Raw genomic sequence first — 22983 nt, 5'->3', positions numbered from 1 at the left:
CTTCAACAACATGGATGAAACTGGAAGATACTAAGCTAAGTGAAATAAGCCAGACATAGGAAGACAAATTCCACATGATATCACTTTATGTGAATCTAAAAAAGTTGAGCTCATAAAACCAGAGAGTAGAATTGTGGTTTCCAGGGGCTGGGGGTTGAGGGAAATGGGGAGATGTTGGTAAAGGGCACAAGGTTCATTTATGAGGGATGAGTAAGTTCTGGAGATGGAGTATGGTAGCGTGCATGCAGATGGTATTTGATTTGTGTGTGGTTTCTCCTAGTTGCACTTTTTTTTTTGTCTTCTGTCTTGATTAAAGCATTAAAAAAAAACACTTTTCCTCAGTGTACAAGTCAAAGTCCTTTATTTGACAAGTCTCTTAAGTCTGTCTACTATTCCTTCTCTGATCTCATCTGCTGCTTCTCCCCTTCACTCTCTCCCTTCCAGCTAAGCCTGATGTCTTGTCCCTTATTGAACGTGTTAGACATGCTCCTGGCTGAGATTTCAACACATATTTCACTTGATTGGGATGTTCTTCCTTCAGAAATCTGCATGTCTTGCTTTTTATACATTTTTTCATTTCTGTCATTTATAACCCTATCACCACCACTCTGTGAATTTGACCAAAATTGTGTACAGAAAATCCCTGAACACCAGATGCAACTCACTCATTCCCACCTGACCAGGCTTACCCCACACCCTCCTACACACACACACACACACACACACACTTTCTTTCTTGCTCTTTTCTCTCTCAATCTAAGCATTTTAAGGAAAAAAGAAAGATTTTTTATTCTGATTTAATAGCAGTATAGGTGAAGCTATATTACATAACATTTTATTCCAAGTGGAAAGTACATATAGCATACTATATCAAGTTCCATATTGGGTATCTGACAGATACTCAATATTTATCAGACCTTCACTTATTGTCTTGATTTGTTAGAAATATTTAAAAGGTCCTTGAGCTCAGGGAGGATGGATTCTAACGAAGCCCTATGAGAACCATCCTGGAATCCAAAGTAGTGGCTGGGTTAGGAGTCTGATGCAGCTGCGGCCAGTGGGACGGAAGTGGGAGGCCACTGACATGGGCGTCAGAGGAAATCCTTGATTTACTGATAATAAGATCGAGTCCAATTGGTATGGTGCTTTACTTTTCTGAACTTCATCCTCTCTACTTTTCCATTCAACCCATCTAGAATGTGAATGTGGTGACTGGAGGTGAAGCCATTAAGAGATTATAAACGTGGAAATCCAATGTGCTAAGACTGACAGAGCAAAAAATCAGAACCACTGTTGATCTCTGATGGCATCATTCAGTACCTTCAAACAGCTCTTGAGCAGCCTACTCTTGTTATGTGGAAGATAAAAATCTATTTGCATAAACCACTGTAATTGGGTTTTCTGTATTTCTGAATACATTTCTAATTGATGCAGTAGTGAATAAGTGGCTCAAATATGTTGATGCAGTTAGCTAGTATTAATGCAATAGCACCATGCTACACACCTTACTTATTTGCAATAATTTATTCCTTGTGAAATATTTTAATAGCAGTAAGTTGTATTAATGTAATAATGCATTTTGGGGAATTTAATATATAATTTTAATTCATTAAAATTAAATTAATGGCTTCATGATGTAAAATTATATTCAAAAGGACCTCAAAATAAATTATAATAGCTAATCTGTATTGTTTATTATAAGTAAGGCAGAGTTCTACATACTTTACATTTAATATTCCATCCAATGCTGTTTATATGAATCAAATGTAAATCTATGGTACTTAATGTTTCTCCAAGTCTTTTTGTTGTACATATATTACTTTTCCACAAGAGATTCTCTAAATTTCAGATTATAAAAAAAAAATTCTATGGAGATGTTACATAATTTCATTCTAGATATACCTGTGTCAAGATAGTTTGGCCAGGAGGTGAGATTGGTACAAGTTTAATACCAATGCCCCATTAAATGTACTTTATATATAAGCATACAAGTCTTCCCATTATCATGAGCAACACTTTTTAGGTTGCTCAGAGCCATTTCTTTTATCATTCTAAAAATGTAGTTTTAATCATTAATTTGAAATAACATTGTGATAAAAGTTCATGACAAAAAACGCTGAATAATATTCTTGAATTAAAAATAATGAATAGAAGGTGAGATCCATATAAAGGCAATTAAAAAAAAGGAACTTCTGGTTTTGGTCTGTCATGGATAAGTATAGAAGTTGCCACTCTATCTTAATAATGAAAAAGTTGCACAAACTGAAAAATTAACATTTTTTCTTCAATCCATAAGAGAGGTACCCAGGAAGACTGCGGCCCCCTAAACTGGAGAAATAGACAGGCAAATATAGAGAGTAACAACTTACCAGAGCAGAACCCAGTGAGTAGCAAATTCCACAGGAAGCAGCTCCAGGTTAAGGAAACTTGACCTGGACTTCACAAAACTGCTGGCAATGTGTGAGCAAGTGTGAGTAAAAAATTCCAGGGGAGCACTGTCAGAGGGGAGCCCCACACTTTTTGGTTTTACCTTCAGGAGCTTTAAGAGGTCCTCACAGTGTATAACTGGGAAAAATTCCCTCATGCTTCTGGCAGGAGGAAGGGAAAAGAACCCTTTTGTAAAATGCCAGAGCATTCTGTTCTTAACAAGGTCTATCCTCAGAAGAAACTATTTAACCAGAGCCTGACCTGCTGAGGTTTTATCAGAGACTAGTTGAGTTGGGGGAAGGGAAATATCCAACTCCAGCTGGAGGAAGTTGGAGAAGTCAACTCTAGCCTTCCACATGTTGGAAGGGAAACATCTAAACCCAGCCCACTCTAGCCATCCTCACATAAAGAAGTATTTGTGAACTCAATGTGGGATAGATTCACTAAAGAACTGAGATCTAATCACAGGACTATACAAATCTTCACACCTTACTGTACCTTACCACCCCCCTCCACAACTTACCACCACATTACTGAAAGTTTACTAAGCAGTTCCTTTAACCCAGTACATTGTATCTGGCAATCAGGGGGAAGAAAAATTACAAGACATACTAAAAGGCAAAAAATCTTTTTTTTTTTTGCCAGACTAATTCATGGCAAGGATGTTGAAAATATCAGACCAGGACTTTAAAACATCTATGCTAAGAGCTTTAATGGACAAAGTAGACAGTATTAAAAAACAGATGGGTAATCTAAGCAGAAAGACAGAAATTCTAAAAAAGAACCAAAAAGATATGCTAGAGATCAAAAACACTGGAACAGAAATGAAGAAAAGTTTTGATGGCTTATTAGTCAATGGACACAGCAGAGGAAAAAAAATATCTGTGAGCATGATGATATCTCAGTAGAAACCTCCAAAACTGAAAAGCAGAGATAGAAGACTGAAACAAAACAAAATAGAATGGAATGTTCAAGAACTGTGAGGATACTACAAAGGTAACATATGCATAATGGGGTTATAAGGAGAAGAGAGAAATGATCCAAATATTTAAAATAATAATGACTGAGGATTTCTTCAACTGAAGCAAACAACAGATCCAGAAATCTCCAAAGACATGAGGTAAATATGTTAAAAAAACCCATACCTGGGCATATTGCTTTCAAATTATAGAAAAGTAATGAAAAGAAAAAAAAATCCTGAAAGAATCCAGACAAAACAGAAAAACCTTACCTACAGAAGAGCAAAGATAAGAATTACATCCAATTTCTCTTCAGAAACCATGCATGCAGGAAGAGTGGGATGAAATATTTAAAATGCTGAAAGATAAAGCCCACCAACATAGAATTATGTACACCACAAAATTATCCTGAAAAACTGAAAGTGAAATAAAAACTTTTTATGACAAATATTGAGAGAATTTCCCTGCTTTTAAAGGTAATGTTAAAAGAAGTTCTTTAGAGAAGAGGAAAATGATATAGGTCAGAAACACAGATCTGCAGTAAGAAAGGAAGAGCACTGGAGAAGAAATAAGTGGAAAATTTAAATTTTTATCTTACACTTAACTGATCTAACAGATAATAGTTGTCCAAAACAATAATAGCAACAATGTATTCAATTATGTATGCTTATAAGTATATATATGCTTCTGTGTGAGTGAAATGAATTACAGCAATGATACAGGGATGGGAGGACAGAATTAGGATTATTTTGCTATTATGAGATACTTGCACTACCCATGAAATGATATAGTGCTATTTGAAAGTTGACTGAGTTAGTGTAAATTTAATTTGCAATCACTAGGACAACCACTAAAAGAAGTAAAAATAAAAAAGTATAAACAGTATGCTAAGAAAAGAAAGAAAATGGAATTATAAAATGCTCAATTAAGGCAAAAAAGGAGAAAAAGAGTGGAAGACAAACATAGGAACAAAGAACAAGGGCAACACATAGTAGTAACAAATATGGCAGATATTTGTCTACCTGTTCAGTAATCATGTTGAACATCAATGGCCTAAATGCACCAATTAAAATACAAAGATTGTAAGAAACAAGACCCAAGTATATACTGTCAATAAGAAAACCACTTTAAATATAAAGACACATATAAATTAAAAGTAAATGGAGAAAGACATAACATACTAATATTAATCAAGAAGTAGGAGTAGCTACATTAATTTCAGAGCAAGCAGACTTTGCTTATAGCAAAGAAAGTGATCAGTGATATGGAAGGACATTACATAATGATAACAGAGTCAGTTCTCCAAGAAGACAAAACAATCTTTAATGTGTACGTGCCTAACAACAAGAGCATCAAAATATGTGAGACCCAAACTGACAGAACTGCAAGGAGAAGCTATGAATCACAATTATAGCTGGACACTTCACACATCCTCTATCAAAAGTGGACAGATCCAGAAGGCAGATAATCAGTAAGGACATATTATACTCAACAACACTATCAAACAACTAACTGGGTGTAATTGACATCTATAGATGGCTTCATCCAACAACCACAGAATATACTTTCTTATCAAGTTTACATGGTATATTCATAAACATGGACCACATACTGGGCCATAAAACACACCTTAGTAAATTTAAAATAATAGAAAGCATGAAATGTCTGTTCTCAGACATCAAGGGTATTAAGGAATCAATAATAGAAAGATAACTGGAAAACCCCAAACACTTAAGGGTTAAACATCATACTTCTAAGTGACACACAGGTCAAGGAAGAAGAGACAAGAAAAGGAAATAAAAGATGTAAAAATTGGGAAAGAAGAACAAAACTGTCTCAGTTTGCAGGTGATATGCTTGTCTATGTAGAAAGTCTGAAAAGAATCAACAAAAACACTCTTGGAACTTTTAAGCACATACATTAAGGTTATCAGATATATGGGTTACATATATAAAAGTCAATCACCTTCTTATATACCAGTAACAAGTACGATTTGAAATTAAAATACAATGCCATTTCTTTAGCACTCAAGGAAATAAAATATTTAGGTGTAAATCTAACAAAATATGTAGCAAATCTGTATATGGAAAACTACAGAACTCTGGTGAACAAAACTGAAGGAGGACTAAATAAATGGAAAGATATCCCAAATTGATGGTGAGGAAGATACCATATGGTCAGGAGGCAGTTCTCCCCAATTTCATCTACAGATTCAATGTACTTCCAATCAAAATCCCAGCAATATTTTGTGGATATTGACAAACTGATTCTAAAGTTTATGTGGAAAGGCAAAGACCCAGAATAGCTGACACAATACTGATGGAGAGTAACAAAGGTGGAGAACTTTTAGACTTAGACAACTTTAAGACTTATTGTAAGGTTGCAGTAATCAAGACAGTGTGGTATTGGCAAAAAAATAGACAAATAGATCAGTGGATCAGAAGAGAGAGTCCAGAAATAGACCCACATTGTCAAATGATCTTTGACAAAGGAACAGACAACTACATGCTAAATAATGAATCTAGGACAGAACTTACACTCTTCGCAAAAATGATCTCAAAATGGGATCATAGATCTAAGTGTAAAATGTGAAACTATAAAACTCCTAGAAGATAACATAGGAGAAAATTAAGATGACTGAGATTTGGCAATAATTATTGAGATATAACACCAAAGGCATAATCTATTAAAGAAAGAATTGACTAGCTGTACCTCATTAAAATTAAAAACTTCTGCTCTATGGGAGACTGTCAAGAGCACAAAAAGGTAAGCCACAGATTGGGAAAAAAATATTTGCAGAAGACTTATGTGATAAAGGATTGTTAATCAAAATATAAAAAAGAACTCCTAACACCCAACAATTAGAAACAAAAACCCAATTTAAAAATGGGCCAAAACCTTAACAGGCACACCACCAATGATACACATATGGCAAAGAGAAAGGATGCTTCATATCATATGTCATCCGGAAAATGCTGACAGAACGAGATACCACTGCACGTTTTTTAGAATAGCCAAAGTCTGGAACAGTCAACAAATGCTGGTGAGGATGTGGAGCAGCGGGAACTCCCATTCATTGCTGGTGGGAGTGCAAACAGGATAGCCATTTGGGAGTGCAAATGGGATAGCTATTTAGGAATACAGTTTGGCAGTTTCTTACAAAACCAACCATACTCTTACCATATGACCCAGTTTACACTAAAACCTGCATGTGTATGTTTATTGCAGCTTTTTCATAATTCCCAAAACTTGGAAGCAGCCATGATGTCCTTCAGTAAGCGGATGGACACACCGTGGTGCATCCAGACAATGGACTATCAGTTGGCTCCAAAAAATATGGGCTCTCCATCCTTGAAAAAGTATGGAGAAATCTTACGTGTATGTTACTAAGTGAAAGAAGGCTACATACTTTGAAAGGCTACATAGAGTATGATTCCAAATACATGACATTCAAGAAAAGGCAAAACACTGGAGACAGGAATAAATTAGTGGCTGCTGGAACACAGCAGAAAGGATTTTTAAGGCGATGAAACTATTCCGTATGGTAATATAAATGTGGATACAGGTCATCATAAATTTGTCCAAACCCATACAATATATAACCCCAGCTGAACCCCCATGTGAACTTCAGGCTTTGGGTCACAGTGATGTCTCAGTGCAGGTTCTGTTGTAGCATGTGTACCACTATGGTAAGGGATTTTGATAGTGTGGAAGGCTATACGTGTGAGGGACAGGGCGTGTATGAGGCACCTGTGCTTTCTACACAATTTTGCTGTTAACCTAAAACTGCTCTGAGAAATAGTGTATATTTTTAAAAAGTTAAAGGAGGGATAGTAGGCTGGGAAGTGGTTAGAGGGGCGCTTGTCGTACAGCTAATGTTCTCTTTGAGATGAGTGTGTTCCTTCTGTGTAAATCCACTGAACTGCATACTGATAAAAAAATAAAAACAAGAACAAGCAGTAGACTTTCATTTCAGTCCTTAGGAATGGCTTGTCTTTTGGCTGTGTCTGACTTTCACTGACATTATTCAGTTATGTCCACTCAGAAAATGTAATGCCCTCACAGTTGAGCTGATGCTGGAAATTATATTTTGATCAGTGCAGCACAGATTAGCATTTAGTGGTCTTTAAAAAAAAGGAGTGTAGATTTCAAAATTTAACATGAACATTTATTTGTCACTTTAATTTAATAAGCAGTACAGTTTTTTCTTACATATTATATAAATATATATGCATATACTTCCTAAGAAACAGCATAGGCTTGCAAGAAAAATTAGTGAGCAATAAGAAATGATAATTAAAATACAATGATAAGAGAGTACAAAGGAACACATACAGTGCTAAACTGCATAATTCAGAAAAAAGAATATTCTAATTTTTTTGGTACTCCTCTGCCTGCCTGCTCCTGCCAAAAAAAAGAATAAATCAATCTTAGCAGATAGGAGTGCTCATGATGAATGTCAATTGGAAAATAAGTAGCACCTTTGGTCAATAAAATGATTGTCAACATTTATTTCCAGGAATTCTAACTAGCATTTCTGATTCTGTACAGAAAATAAAACTAGTTAATATGCACCATAAAGTTCAGCTGCTGCATATTTCAACATTTGCATAGAATGTTTACTGACAATATAAAAATGAAATGTTCAAGATCTTTAAATTTTAAGATAAAGAAAATACTACAGGTGTTTGTTTTCTACTTCATAATTTGAAAACTAGCCAGCAAACTCCTCTAATATACATTCAACCTGTGTCACAGAATACTGTAGAATTCAATAAAAGAATTATTCTCTGCTTGGCACTTTGCCAAGCATTAAAGCTGTTACCATAAACTAATATTATGTCCTTGTCCACAAGGAGCTCACAGTCTAGTAAGAGATGAACTTGATAATACATTCAAAACCACAGGCAAAATGTGTATTCCCACTGAGGAATTTGATATTTGGTTTCAAATTAGTTATGTAGTGAAACTTAGAAACTACAACACAGACAGCATAAATTAAAGTTAAGTGGTAAATGATTCAGTAGTCAAACAAGTTTGCTTAAAAATAAAGTAGGAACATATTGAACTGAATATACTTTTAAAATGATCAATATAATATATTCCTGATTTAAATAAATCTACTTATGTTTCATTAAAACAAAACATGTACTCACATGAAAATTGCAGATCTTTCCTTTTCAGTTAATTTTTTCCATGTTTTATTGCCAAGTTCAGAGCATATGTGGAAAACTTACAGAAATAGATATTCCAAGACTAAATCACAATCACTTTAAGTACATTCATCTGTAAGAAGGCAACAAGAAGAGGGTTTTTGTATTTTCAAACTTGGACAGGCATTTAAATTGGTTTATACCTTACTGATCTTTTGAAAAATGAAATATGTACATGCAAAAACAACTAACTGTATCAGCTCAGTATTAAGCAGAGCCACCCTGGTCTTTATTTCACTATCACAGCAATCATTGTTGGTACATCATGTGATAAGATGATCACTTGGTCTTTAAGATGCCTATGGAACAAAGCAACTATATGTAGATTTTTTTTCACTTAAAAATCGTAAAAATATAGCCTAAGATATAATTTATATTTAAAAATAATTCTACCTCTAAATCCAATCCCTGAATAATTCTTGGAAAAAGTAGCTAGGTGTGGCTATTGCCAAGGAATGTCTTATATAAGACGTATAAAAGTTACACTGTCATCATGTGTAACTTTTATCACAATAATCTGACTTTTGACATTTGCCCAAATGTAATAATGGGATAAAACAGACTTAACAAATCAATCTTACTAGTAAATAAAATGTTTTCAAAAATTCCTCCCAAATGGGGAATTGTTCATTCTAGGAAATACTAACCTACACACTAGTTTAAAATCTTTGGAGGGAAGGGCTTTTAAATGAAAAGTTTCAAATCAAATGTAAATTTTAGCAAATATTTGGAAAGGTCCTGCTCTTCCATCTTCAACATAGGAAATTCTTTAGCCAACACATATTTAAGTAATGTGCAACCTCACCTATATCATCACAAAGAAGGTGCCTTATATTTCGCTGATATACCCACGCCACTAGGGCTTGCCACGATGCATGACAGAGACTTAGTAAGGGCATTGCCACCTGGGCTGAGTCTAACCAAACATCACCGACTGCCAATGGGTTTAGGACCCTGTTCACTGAAGATTTTACTGTGATGCATCAGTTTATCCAAACTTTTACTAAGGTGTTTTCTTAGGGTAAACTATCTCTTAGGGTAAAACTATTTCTTAGGGTAAAAATAGATTACTGCTTTCACACCCTTCACCAAGGATCTTTTATTTAGAAGTGACTTTTTTCTTTTCTGGAATGGAATCTAAAGGGATAAATCCAGAAAGAATATCTCAATAAGATGGGGATGGAGGTAGATGGTATCTCTAAGATAAAAGAAACTCTAGTTTTCCTGTTGCCAGGCAACTGTTACAGGTTTCAGTGTTAATTACATAGAAGGACCTTTTAACAAGCGAGAATTTTTTAACTAGATCTTATCCTAACAATTTTAACCATCTTCAGTTTCTTAGGATCAAGAAATATTTTGGGGGTGTTCTCCTTAAGGTTATATGATGGCATCATTTCTTGCATATGACTTAATAATGTAAAAAACTTGTACTGTGTTCTGTACTCTGGCATTATTCTAGGAAACAAGCAAATGGTGCTTCTAAAATAAAATAAAAGCATAAGCAAAAAAATGGAATTAATGGAATACTGTCACATGGGTTCTATAAACACATTATTGGTATTTTTTTAAATGACATAGATATTGCTACAGCAACATATATTGTGCAAAATCCTACTAGTTATTAGGTTCAACTTAGAATTACCTGCTGTGGGAATCAGCAAATATTCTTCAAATTATATTTTCAAATTAAATTTACAAGTATGATTCTGCAAAGTATGATTCAGTTAGGAGAAATATATTCATTTTGACAATAAAGATTTTATCGAGTAGGGTTAGAGTGTTTCCAGGAAAATATGTATTCACTCTATAAAGTTCATGATTACAAATAGGATGGCATATGTACTGAAATGGAGAAAAAAATGGGTTAGGGGTCAAAAGACCTAGGTACAATTTCCAACCCTGCATTTACTCGAAGGACAGATACATGTTTAGGCAAAGCTCCTAACCTGTTCTAGTCTTATTCTGTAAAAATGTGGGTATCTAGCAAACCTAATGTAGATGTTTGAGATGCTGAAATGAATTATTTAAGTCTATCTTTTGATACACAAATATATCAGAAACAAAATGCAATACAAGTTAAATTGCAATTACATCTAATGCTTAGAAAACAAACATTTTAATTCACATGTCCTTTCTCACTAAATTCAGAAATATTCTTTAGTTAGAAATAGAAAGCATATGGTAGAAAAATAAAGTCTATTAAGTAGTATGTCAAAATTTTTACTCTAATGGCCAAGCTGTATAAGGTGGGTCTAACTTAAAAAACATTTTAGATGAATATGAAAAACAACAAATCCAGAATGAAAGCCTTAGTCAGAAGAATATTTTTTAACATCTCACCCTGAAATTCACATAAGAATCCCACTATTCTGTTCATCTGAACAGCATTTATCAACTTAAGCTCTAATAGAATATTGAGTATCAGTGTTCTCATCCACAGGTTTTCTAACTTACCTTACCATGTTTGAGTTAAAAATAAGGAAACAAAAAAGCTTATTTTGCCATGTGAAGAAAAAATATTTGCTGAAATGGCATTGAATTTATGATCATGGAATAACTGCCTAAGAAAATAGTCCTGAATATTACTCATCTTATTAACATTTATGTATGAAGAGTGAAAATCATGGAGCTCATGCAAATTGAAGCATAAGAAAGCCTGCTAAAGCAGCAAAAATTCTGTGCTAAGAATGTCCATAACTAGATGAAAACATGTTGAAGAAGACCTAGACTTTGTGAAAACAATGAGAGGGAAATATTTTTTTTAAATAATTATAGGAAAAAAAGAAAAAAAAGGAAGGTGGGAAGTAAGGCACAGTATTTGGGTGGGAAAAATAATTTGGTCTCAAAATATTCCCATATGCTCCACTAAACTCAAAAATTCTTTTTTGCAATATTATTTTTCCACTTAAGGTGGAGACCTAAATTGTGATTCTCAATGCTGTACTTCTTTCATAAACTGCAATAAATGAAAGTGAAAAGCAGTAGGAGAGAGAAGACTAAAATAAATCACAGATCACAGCACCTTGTAAAGAGTTAAAACTCAGTGGACAGTTGATTGCAAAGAAGAGAAAATCTGAACTGCAAAAAATGAAGTGAGCTCAGCAAATTATTTATTTTCAGTTGTCAACAAGGAGAGTTTATAATTCTGGTTATACAAGCATTAGAATTACTGATAATTGGTGTTCTCAGTTTTTAAGTGCACTTCTCAAACATGAGACCATGCACATGGGTATACAGAAATCAAAACCAAAAAAAAAAAAAATAAGTGAGATGAATACAGACTGTAATTTCACTTTTTATCTGTCATTTTAATGCTCTTTGGTACTGTGAATTGTTGTGGTAAGAAATCTAGTTGATATGATGCCACCACACTGGAAGAGCCTACAGGAGGTTTTGTAATGGTGCTACGCTGTGATGGGTAAGCTTTGTTTCTCCAAGTTGTGATACGTCAAGAAAATTAGAAAGATCCACAGATAGCAAGTGCCAAGGACAGGAAGATCAATTTTTCTATATTCCTACAAATTATATTCAATTATATATTTATCATGCATAAGGAAGACTCATAATAATAAACAATCTTGTAGAATATAAGCATGCTTCCTTGTCTAGGAAACCTCAGTTGATCCTACAGTCACACGGGTTCCCTTGTTTATGAAGATGAGTGGTGGTGGCCCAGAGTATATAGTGTTGGCTCCAGGAATACAGCCATTCCTACAAATCACAAATAAGGCCAGAGGCAGCACGAGTGACTCTGTGATACACGTAAAACATTAGAAGTGTACATTCTGAAACAGAGCTAAGGAGAACAATATTCTAAGGACGTGAAAAGTCTAGAGGGACAGGACGAAGGCGGTGGTGTGTGTTGCCTCTATACAACAAGTGGACAGAAGGGAGGATGGAAATACAGATGCTCTGGACACATGAAAAATGAGTTGAGTTAGGGTGTAGGGGGAGTTGTATTAAATGATGAAAGTTAATATATATTGTACAGATGAACCAAAGCATTTGTGTCTCACAAACTTTAAAAACATTTGTGTTAGTTTGGGACAATCCTCTATATGGGAATCATTATAGTTACGAATGTAAAGTTTCATAGTAAGTACTTTTTATTTTGAATCATAATACGTAGCAACCAAAATGGGAATTACTTATCCATAAAGAAAATAACATTTTTCTTCTAAATCCAACCTCAGGGAAAACACATTAGGCCTGAGTCATATAAGCATATCGTTATTTTTATGAAAAAGTCACATTAAAACAATCATGGCTATTATATAATCATTACCATTATATGGGATAATTTGCATTGGCTAGAAAAGCAGGCAACCTGAAATTATATATTCAGGTTATAGAAAATGCAGTCATTAATAAACATTGAATAAATCAATGCAAATTGCTATTAAGCCTAATTGATTTACCATATAAGGTTTAATTTTTTCATATCTGTTTTATCTACTTTCGCTTCTACAGTTTCTACAGGGAAGCAACATGGTAGTGATACCCCAGGGGTTTTTCCTGTTTTTATATAAACCTGAGTTTTTGTTCTGGTTCTGCCACACACTAGCTTTTAACTTTGGATAATTTGCTGAACTTCTTTGCATGCGTTTTTTATTTTGTTTCAATTATTACATGAGGCCAACAGCCTCCACACGATTGGTTTGAATATCAAAAAGTATTATGTAGGCAAAATACATGACACATAAATATTAGTTCCCTTCTCCTTTTGCATTAAATCGAGCCTAACAATCATGACTTTGTATTTTATTAAAAATCTGAAATATGATACAAATGAGAGCTTTTTTTTTTTAAGGTGTTTTTGGATGGGAAATGTTCCAACTAACTGGTTAAGGATATCACTACATCCTATAACCTCAATATAAAAACTGACATTTACATCATCCTTTTTTTTTTCAAACTTGATTGTCATGTGCAGCCAGAGAAAAGTGAGTAAAAAAATAACAATTTTTTTAAAGTGCATAGTCAAATATATCAAACCTAGTTATTCTACTTACTTCCTAGTGTCTAGGGTGGGGTGGTATGAGATAAAGTAGGTGAATGAAACTGATGAGCCGTGAGTTTACACTGAGAAAACATAGTCTCCAAGGTGACATACACTAACAGCCTGATCCACTGTCTCTCAGTGTGTTGACTGAATCCAAAAAGGATCGGAAAAGAGGGTGGGAATAATAGGCCAGGACAAGTCTATACCCAATATTCTGTTCATTAACCAGTGTAGGCATATTTAAGGTTAAATGGTGAGACATCCTGGGGGCTTATTCATCACAAACAGAAAAATACACTAGCCAGTGATCACAAATTATTTCAGTACCCTTGTTTATGATAATCTTCCTTCTGTACAATTCCATAATGGAGGAATGGGACTAAAAGGGATATTGATGGTATGTTCTGATCTTGCTCATGATTTCTTGAACATGGAAAACCTGTTATTCCCTTGGGGAAGAAAAACGTTCTACACCAATTGTTGCAGACACAGATGTTAACTGTACTTCCTCCTCCGTTTATGTGACTACATAATAATTAGTGTTCTAGGCTGATAATTTCTTCTCAACCTTTGAAAGATTCTGTTCAAATAGCATATATTCTAACAAGTGCAAGAAAAAGTGAATACCTAGAAAATTAATTTTCCCCTGGAACAATTCTGAATACCGTATGTGGGCTTACAACACTGTTTCAAGTGTGTTCTAATTTAATTTTCAACATTTATGTATGGGAATTATGTGTGTGATCTGTAGCTTTGTATAGTGCTATGCCAGGCATGGCTGTATACGTCCCCTCATGTGCTTTGAATGTGCAATTTCACTTCCCTTTTATTTTTTAATAATTTAAGATAATCAGTGTTAGAAATGAAAAGTTAATGAAGATGACCAGAGGGCAAAAGAACAAATACAAATTAGTTTTGACTTAACAAGAAACTCATGAGAAAATAAATGTCCTTCTATAGAAGGAGTCACTGGAACGTACCCACGAACGTGTCTCTATCAGCATGTGTCAAAAGGGACTGCAGCCTTAGTCCTAATGCCCCTTGAAAATTACTTCGTTGTTTAATTTCCTCCTGGGGTCTGATAGCTATATTAATTTAAATATGTATTTTCAAAGAATTCGGTACATTTTCTGGAAATGTTTAAGATTGGAGACTTAGTACACAATTTATGATGCCACATTTCTTGTGATGAGTTATGGTTGGATACAAAAACACTAATAATGAAAACAGCTCATTCAAGACTGAACATTGGGTGAAATTAAATTAAAAACAGCCAATACTGCCACATTTTTCTTGATTTGTTCACCTATGGTTTGGCACATATTGTTTTATCTAATATTTGAAAAATGCAAATACCTCTTCAAATGTAAAAAAGGGAATGTTAAATGAAAAATGGAATTTTATATAGCTTCCTAAGTATAAGCCACATGCTTAAACAGTGCATAAAATTTACAAATCAATTCCCTAATGTTAAACATCACAAAAGCTTGGTATTTAGGTATAATTTTCTAGGAAATATGAAGAGCACTGGCCTCTACTGCAATAAAAAAGATTTCTTTTGATATCTTAAAGAGGGACATCACTTCAGTAATCAAGCACTAAATGCTTTTCATTAATCACGATCTTAAACGTCTGATGTATAGGTGTAAAAACTCACAAATCGAGCCATAATGCACACATTATTTCTTATTTAAAAATACTTTATCACTCAAAATGGTTTTGAACACACAGAACTATCATATGCCTCTAGATTCAAGATTGATTCAGATTCTAGGTGTTTTCACATAATTATGAAAATGAGAAACTGCTCAATTAACCTGGGCTGCAATATAGCAAATTTCTTGCTAATGTATTATAAACCATACCTACACTTTCCAAGTGTATACCAAGTCACGAACAGCTTCCAGTTTACAAGTGTTTATTTCTAATCTCCTGGTTTAGTTGTATTCACAGGAAGCAGGAAGTCTAACCAGTAGAGGGCAGACTCTTCAAGTGCTGGCATTCCTATAATATGAAGCATTTTTAGTGGCTGAGTAAAATGCCTATTGGGGTTTGCTTTTTGCTTTTGCATTTTGGGGAGTAGAGGAAAATGAGGGGGCATAGAAGGCTCGTTATAAGCACCTCCTACTTTTAGTAAGCTTTACTCAGATGGATTACTTATAACAGTAATCCTCTGATCACTGGCTATGAGCTGGGAAAAGTTAGAATTAGGCCTATTTGTAAGCCTTCCAATCAGGATTGTGGTTGATTCCACTATGATGTCTCAGTGTGACAATGAGCCTGGATTGGGTTCTGATTAAAAGAAGTCCCTGGTATTACTTTCTGGATTACTAACTAAAATCTTTTTAAAATCAATGGATACAGCTCATTGCTAGGAGTCATTTAGGCTTTTAATTTGATTTACATATTAGGTAAGAATTTTGAAAATTATTTGAGGGCTCTGTTCTCTAGCACCAGGTACTAATGGCCCCCCTTAAAGAAATCATGTGCATGGATTGATCAAACATAACAGTGCTCAGAGATAATAGTCTAAAATGGAGTTTTTTCCTTTTTTCAGACTTACATTGTATATGGAAATGTCCTTTTTACAACAGTTAGTTGCATTTTCAAATTAAGATCATCTTAATCTTCACCCATGTTCTTATCTTTAAAATCCACTTATAAAGTAGTATGCAGATACACATTTCTATTTTCTCCACGGATTTAAAGTAAAATGAAAAGTACAGTGGTAAATATTTTTTTACTTATTTGTCTTTTGTTTTCCAGATACTCTGTGTGCACGTGAGTATGTGAGAATGTGTGTGTGTTTTGGGCACACATACATGCAAAAGGGAAAAATTAATTTTCCTTCATTTCCATTTTATATTTAAATATCAAATAAAAAATGAAATATGGAGAGGGCTTTCTTATGGAATTAAACATACTCCTTCTACTACTTAAACCAGAGATAAGGGATTTAGATCTCTGTAATAAAATCTGGACTCACTGGAAGACTAAAAATGATTTTAATTACCACAAGCGGAGTCATGTATGGTAATAAACCCATTGCATGGATTCTTTATATGCATAGTCTCAAAATTTAACTGCCCAGATAAATTTTAAAAAGCAAACTTATTTAACATTTGCCACTGAGGAAAATCGCATCTCCATCCTTAATGATGACTCCACATCTCAATTAAAAACCTTTCCAATATTTTGGAAAAAAAAATACTCATAAGAAAGTCATAAACACTGAGATCAGCGATGCGACTCTTGCTAAATATTAGTTTCTCTCTCTGAAAGATTACTCCTTGGTCTCATATTTTGGACATTATCATCATGATGTTCAGATTTGTTCAACGGTTCAGATTCTTTGCACTCAGTTTTGTTCATTTTCTTCTTCGCTTGTTCCAAATTCTTTTCTTTGGCTAGCAATCTGTAGTTTATAGCATTGCCAATAAGCAGCCACACACTTGATATGAACACAATAGATCCACAGGCCAGATACATGTATTTATATTGTCCAGTTTCATCCACCAATTTGCCTAAGAGACAAAGAACATCTTTTAAGATAGCATAGTAAAATAGCCATAAAATGATAAAATATTCAAATAAAGTCTCCCACAAAGTGCATACCTAGTTCCTATTTAACTTAATATCAAATGAGACTTTAACAAAGAAAAAAAAATCTAAACTATGATTTCTATATGCACAGAAAAGGCAAGCATAGGCACATGCAACTACATTACCAGAATATTAAATTTAAAATTATTGCCTTGAATAAAAATGTACAACTAAGGCAAAGTGGGTATATATATTCACAAATACACATATGTGTGAGATACATTTTTGTAACTATATATGTAGAATTAGATATATCTATCTATTTATTTACATGTATACATTTTAATTGCTTCATCCTTTCCATGCTTCACAACTTATCAATAAAGGGGAAAACTACATTATTTAGGAAAGACCCAAAGGCTTTTTATAAGGTTCCTGACAGGGCAAAATTTACTAAATGGTTTCTCTGTGCCCAGCACTAGCTAAACACTTTATTTGTAATAATCTCATTTAATCCTTATAATTTGACCATGGTTACATTGTGAGTGAGTGGCAGAATATGAACTCTAATCAAGGTCTGTCTGAATCCCATATTCTTAACTACTCTACAAAATGGCTTCACCAGACCTCTTGGTTAAGTGTCATGTCACTTTATGGGCTAATCACAATTTTTTACATTATCTCAATCTAGATTATAAGGGCCAAACCAATCAGGAAGTACCTATTCCATTTGATTATCAAGAACACTTAAAAACTAGCCTGCTGCTGTATGATCTGAAGGTTTACTGACTTTTGAAAATGTTTCACTTTATGCTTAGCTTTGCCTCTTGCTTCTGCAGGCACCTAATTCTTTACAATAATTATTATCAGCAAGATGTAGTGTACACAAATCTGTATTATTTATCACATGCCTATTCCAGGTGATTCTGTTATAGATTTGTCTGTTTAGTCAGAATCTCTATCATTCTGACTAGCATCTAGTCAGTGGCTAAGTATTCAATTTAGCTACTTGTGAAATGATCTATGTGAACAAAGTTCCCTGTTTTAATTAGGTAAATGGTGGAATAGGATTGTTTGATTAGTATGACACATCCATAAACATAACAAAAATTGCATAATCCAATTTTCCCTTCAAACTGGAGTCAAACATTTCTATTCAAACAGTGATTGTTATACTTCTAAATACATAACCAGTAGGTGTATGGCCCCATCAGAGTTAATATCATTTTGGCTGCCATATCAATGTATTTGCTACATGCTTTGGGAATTTTTTAGCATCATCAAGAAACCACATATGATTTCTAGAACTAAAGCTTTAGCTTTCATGAGTGCAGCAGTGAAAGTATGGGCTGAAACAAACAAAACTAAAAATCACACTGTACCTATATTACACTGTTCTACTAACAAGATCATCAGCATTAGCAACTGTCTAAGAATAACAACAATATCCATTCATTCAGAAGTGCTCACTGGGTGCCTACTTTCTGCCAGATGCCATTCTAGCAGTGACCTAATGCTAGAGAAGAGAAGCCAGTCTAAAAGTCAAGGAGTGTCAAGGGTAGCAGGAGGCAGAAACAGGATGACAACAGTGGATGTATTACGGCTGTCTACAGCCTGAGAACTTCAACGAGGTTACCCAGACCAATTATTGCCATTGTTACTGCGGGTACAATGGTTTGAAACATTAGCATGTAAGAATTTAGGGACGCTGAAACTGATGTAAACATTATTAATACATGCTCTCAGCACAGGTTGGAGTTGGCCAAATTGGATTCCTTCATTTCAATCCTTAGAGCCCATCCACTCTGTTGACCCGACTCAATTTGATTTCATCCTCCTATGGCTGGTGAAATACAATTTTCTCTATTGATACTTAGAATTTTATTGCTAATGAATAGGCTTCTAAAACCCACTTGGCAAAACAAATTCTGTTTGAAAAGATAGGCCAGTTGTCCTTGTCTTATATGTCAAAATCAATTGGCTGATAAATGAGACCCTCTGGGGCTTTCACTCTGAATGGAAAATTATTTTGGTGCCATGGTACATCCACGTTGACAGGGCTATCACCCTGGTGGACAGAAAACTCAACAACTGTACTCATTCCTGACCAAATGAAAAAACAAAAGGTGAGAAAGGTCAATGATGACTTAAGACTAACAAAGTAAATATAAATTTTCCCACTTTTCAAAATAATTCCTTGGCGATGAGTAGGAAACAGTTTAAAAACTGACTTAAAGGCATGTAAACATTTACATTTAGCCCGGCAGTTACTGTGACCACCAGGGAGCAGGACAAGAGTCCCAGCAATCTAAGTTTAGTATTAACCGAAACAATGTTCAATGGTTACTGGAAAAGACTGGACTGCAAAAGCACTTAATACTTATGACATTAAAGTCTAAGACTAAACAAAGCCTTATCTTCAAAAATGAGCTTATGCATGTGTCCTTACCAGTCTTGTTACTGGGTAATTTAGTATAGATACTTTCATAGGCATGACTGAAAACATTTCAAATCTTAAAATCTAAAGGTAAGCTTTATAATTTACAAATATGGAATCTAAGTAGCTGATCAAAAAATGACCTTGAATTTCTCTTCATTCGTGCATTAGAAACATACACATACCCATGTATGTGTATATATACACACAACATAAAACAGATATTCACATATTCCTATTAGTGATACTATAAAACTAATCCTTCCTTAAGCATGTAACAGGTTCCTTATTAATATAGCCAATGTATTCCACTAAGAAAATAGATTCTGACCTCCTGAGAACATTATTTTATATTTATTGACTCTTTTTAATATAAACAGAAGTCTGTTCACCAATGATTTAAAAAAAGAGTCACTTTATTTTTATGATAGATTTCTAAAAGCACCAAGTAACTGATATGGGTAAAAACCTAAAAACTATGCTGCTAATTATCTAACTTAAATTTTTAAGTTCATAGGTCCAGGCTCTGAAAAATATGACTAAATATGAGATTGTAAATTATATAATAAAACCTAAAATTAACATACCCAGTCTTTCAGGATATTGGTATGTATTATTACAGACCCCATCATACACTACCAGGAAGACCCTGGTGAATGCCTATCAATTTTACACTTTTTGCTGTCCTTGATGGGAATTACCCTTACCAGCAAGAGGAGGGCCAAGAAGAACTGGACAACATTCCACAATGGTGACGAGTCCCACTGCACTGGAAAACCTTTGTGCACCGACAAGGTCCATGAGCGTTTCGAAGAGGACACTGCTAACACTCCCAAATCCAAGGCCAAAAAATATAGCATATATCACCAGGCTCGTGTAGTCCTCTGCCAGCGGGCACAGGAGATGACACATGCCATTGAACATGACTGCCAAACTGAAGAAGTACTGGATTCGGGGTCGGATAAATTTGGAGTTTGCGATAAATCCTACAGAAGGCCTAGCAAACATATCAACAAAAGCCATAACAGACAGCAAGAAAGCTGCTGAATATTCATCGATTCCCTTGTCTTTAGCATAAGGAGCCAAGAATATGATGGGGGCAAAAAACCCTAGAAACATAATGACATTTCCAGATAAGTATATCAGAAATCCCCTATGCTTAAAAAGGGAGAAATCTAAATACTTATTAATTTTGTCCCATAGTGACTTCTTCTTATGGCTTTTCTGCACATCTGAATCATCTGCTCTCATGACAACCTTATTTTTAGGCTTGTTAGTAGTTTGTTTGGGTCCAATGGGTCTCATGAGGGCCCCAGCCACACAGGCGTTCAACAGTATACCTCCCAAAATCAAGAAGCTTCCTTTCCAGCCAAAAGTATTAAAAAGGAACTGATTGAAAGGAGCCAATGTACTTAAGAAAACAGGGCTTCCTGCCATGGCGAGTCCATTCGCCACAGGTCGTTTCTTATAGAAGTATTTGCCAATGATAGTTAAGGCAGGCTGTAGGTTGAAGGCTAGCCCTAAACCTAGAAAGAACAAAACAAAAGGAAGAAAAATATAAATACATTAGGCCACTTGCAAAATTAATTACTCTTCAAAATGTACATTCAGGTGGGAAAGGCAGACTGAAAGTGCAACAACAGGTAGTCATTTTTGATGATTATAAATATCAAGAGAATCGCACATAAACAGGAAGATTCTCCTAACCGGACTCTTCAACTGTCTAACAGGTTCATATTCCTTTCATTTTAAAGCACAAACATAAAACACCAAGAGCTTCTACAGATTTGATAGACTAGGCTGAAAGTAGGGCACAATTATTAGTTCTTTATTACAGTCACTTAACTCCACAGATAAATTAATGTCTATATATCTATATTTATATACATAAACATATATATTTATATACCCATCTATAGAATATATTTCTTCCTTGTGGGAGAGTGCATTTAAATTGTCAATAATTTTTTTATAAGTTGAACAGAGTGAACAGACAAACAAGGAGGTCATATATAAGCAATCTTAGGTTTCTCCACAGATAGTTTGTTCAAAATCATGCAAATAATAAAAAAAGAGGAATAAACTCCTGCCTTTAATTTCATGCTCTACATCACTCACATTCCACATTTCATGAATATAGATGCACATGTGCGTTAACTAAAAAGTAAATAACATTTTTGCTTGAAAAATATTCTTATTTCAGGGAGTAAAGCCGATGTTTATGTGAGTCAGAAGTTCCTACTGTCTAGGGAACTCCTGGGCAGTGCTGAGGTCACCTTTGAGAGATGAATTACTTCTGGTAGCTTGCCAAGGTACTATTTTGGCAATAGTAATGAAGACATTTGTTTAAAAAGTACATAAAATTGATTTCTATAAACTAGCTCTCTTTCCCCCTTAGACTAGGCATTATTCTATACTATTTTATGGGATCTAGAAATAAGAATTTTTCTGCTTTTCCCAATTTATGTAAATTGTGACAGTATTGCAAAGTGGTTAAGTATTTGGATTCTGGGACACTTAGTTCCGAGGACAAATGTTTACTGCAAAGCTTTAACATATATTTTCTAGGAATGGGGGGACCCCCAAAGTTGATGTAAAGGAGTGTTACTCTGGAGGAACAGGGCAGTAAGCTCTCTGAACCACCTCAGCCACACCGGTGAGATATGCAGAAATATGTATAATTAGATTCAGTTTATGAGTAACAAGACTGACCAGCCATGGGCAGCAGGCTGTGAGTGGAAGAACCCCAGTTAGAACGCAGGAATTGTGTTCTGAAGTTCAAATTTCTTTCTTATTGAACTGCCCCAGCCCCCTGCCCCCTCCCACCTATATTCTGTCACTTGAAATTTTACCTTCAGAGGTTATTTCAAGCTCTCCCAAGGAAATAGCAGCCATTTATGTCCTATTCTGTCATGGGACTTGAAATCAAAAGATCTGAATCTGCCTCAACTACTTACCTATGAGTACTAGTGGGCAAAACACTTAGATTTCTGGAGCTCCAATGCCCTCAATAACCACAAGGAAGGTTTTGCCAAAATCTAGTAAGTTCCAGAACTGTAAGATGTTATATAATGATATTGTGATTATTATTATTTAAACATTTTTATTTAAAAGTAACAAAATGTTGGGCACTCTGTAAAGTACTATATATTTAATTTTTACATTAATCATTCCAACAACTCCCAAAGGAAAGAGATATCATTTCCCCCATTTTAAAGACAAAAAACTGAGGCATAAGGAGGTTAATTTACCCATAATCATTCAGCTAATATGTGCTGACTCAGGTTTATAAACTAAATCTGTCGATTCAGATACATAACCAAAGTATAGTAGCTGATAATGACTCAAGATAGACCCTTCCTAGGTATATTTAATGGTTGACTCTGGAAGCATCAAAGCTCA

At 34.6% G+C, this 22983-nt stretch overlaps 1 protein-coding gene across 3 annotated transcripts in view; it reads right to left on the bottom strand.

Moving 5' to 3' along the window:
• Nucleotides 1-7532: 7532 nt before the first annotated feature.
• The window catches only part of SLC16A7 (solute carrier family 16 member 7), a 172900-nt gene continuing 157449 nt past the window's right edge, over nt 7533-22983 (bottom strand). For all 3 annotated transcript variants that reach the window (XM_036894994.2, XM_036894993.2, XM_036894995.2), the window contains 2 exons: nt 20289-21107; nt 7533-17125 (listed from right to left, as the gene is read on the bottom strand). In XM_036894994.2, coding sequence (XP_036750889.2) covers nt 16857-17125; nt 20289-21107 — 1088 coding nt within the window. In that variant the 3' untranslated portion in view covers nt 7533-16856. The remainder of the gene's footprint in view (nt 17126-20288; nt 21108-22983) is intronic.

This window comes from Manis pentadactyla, chromosome 10 (genome assembly GCF_030020395.1).
Source record: "Manis pentadactyla isolate mManPen7 chromosome 10, mManPen7.hap1, whole genome shotgun sequence".
NCBI classification, from domain to species: domain Eukaryota; kingdom Metazoa; phylum Chordata; class Mammalia; order Pholidota; family Manidae; genus Manis; species Manis pentadactyla.
The sequence above is the reverse complement of the archived record's forward strand: the minus strand, read 5'-3'. Positions and strand labels throughout refer to the sequence as shown.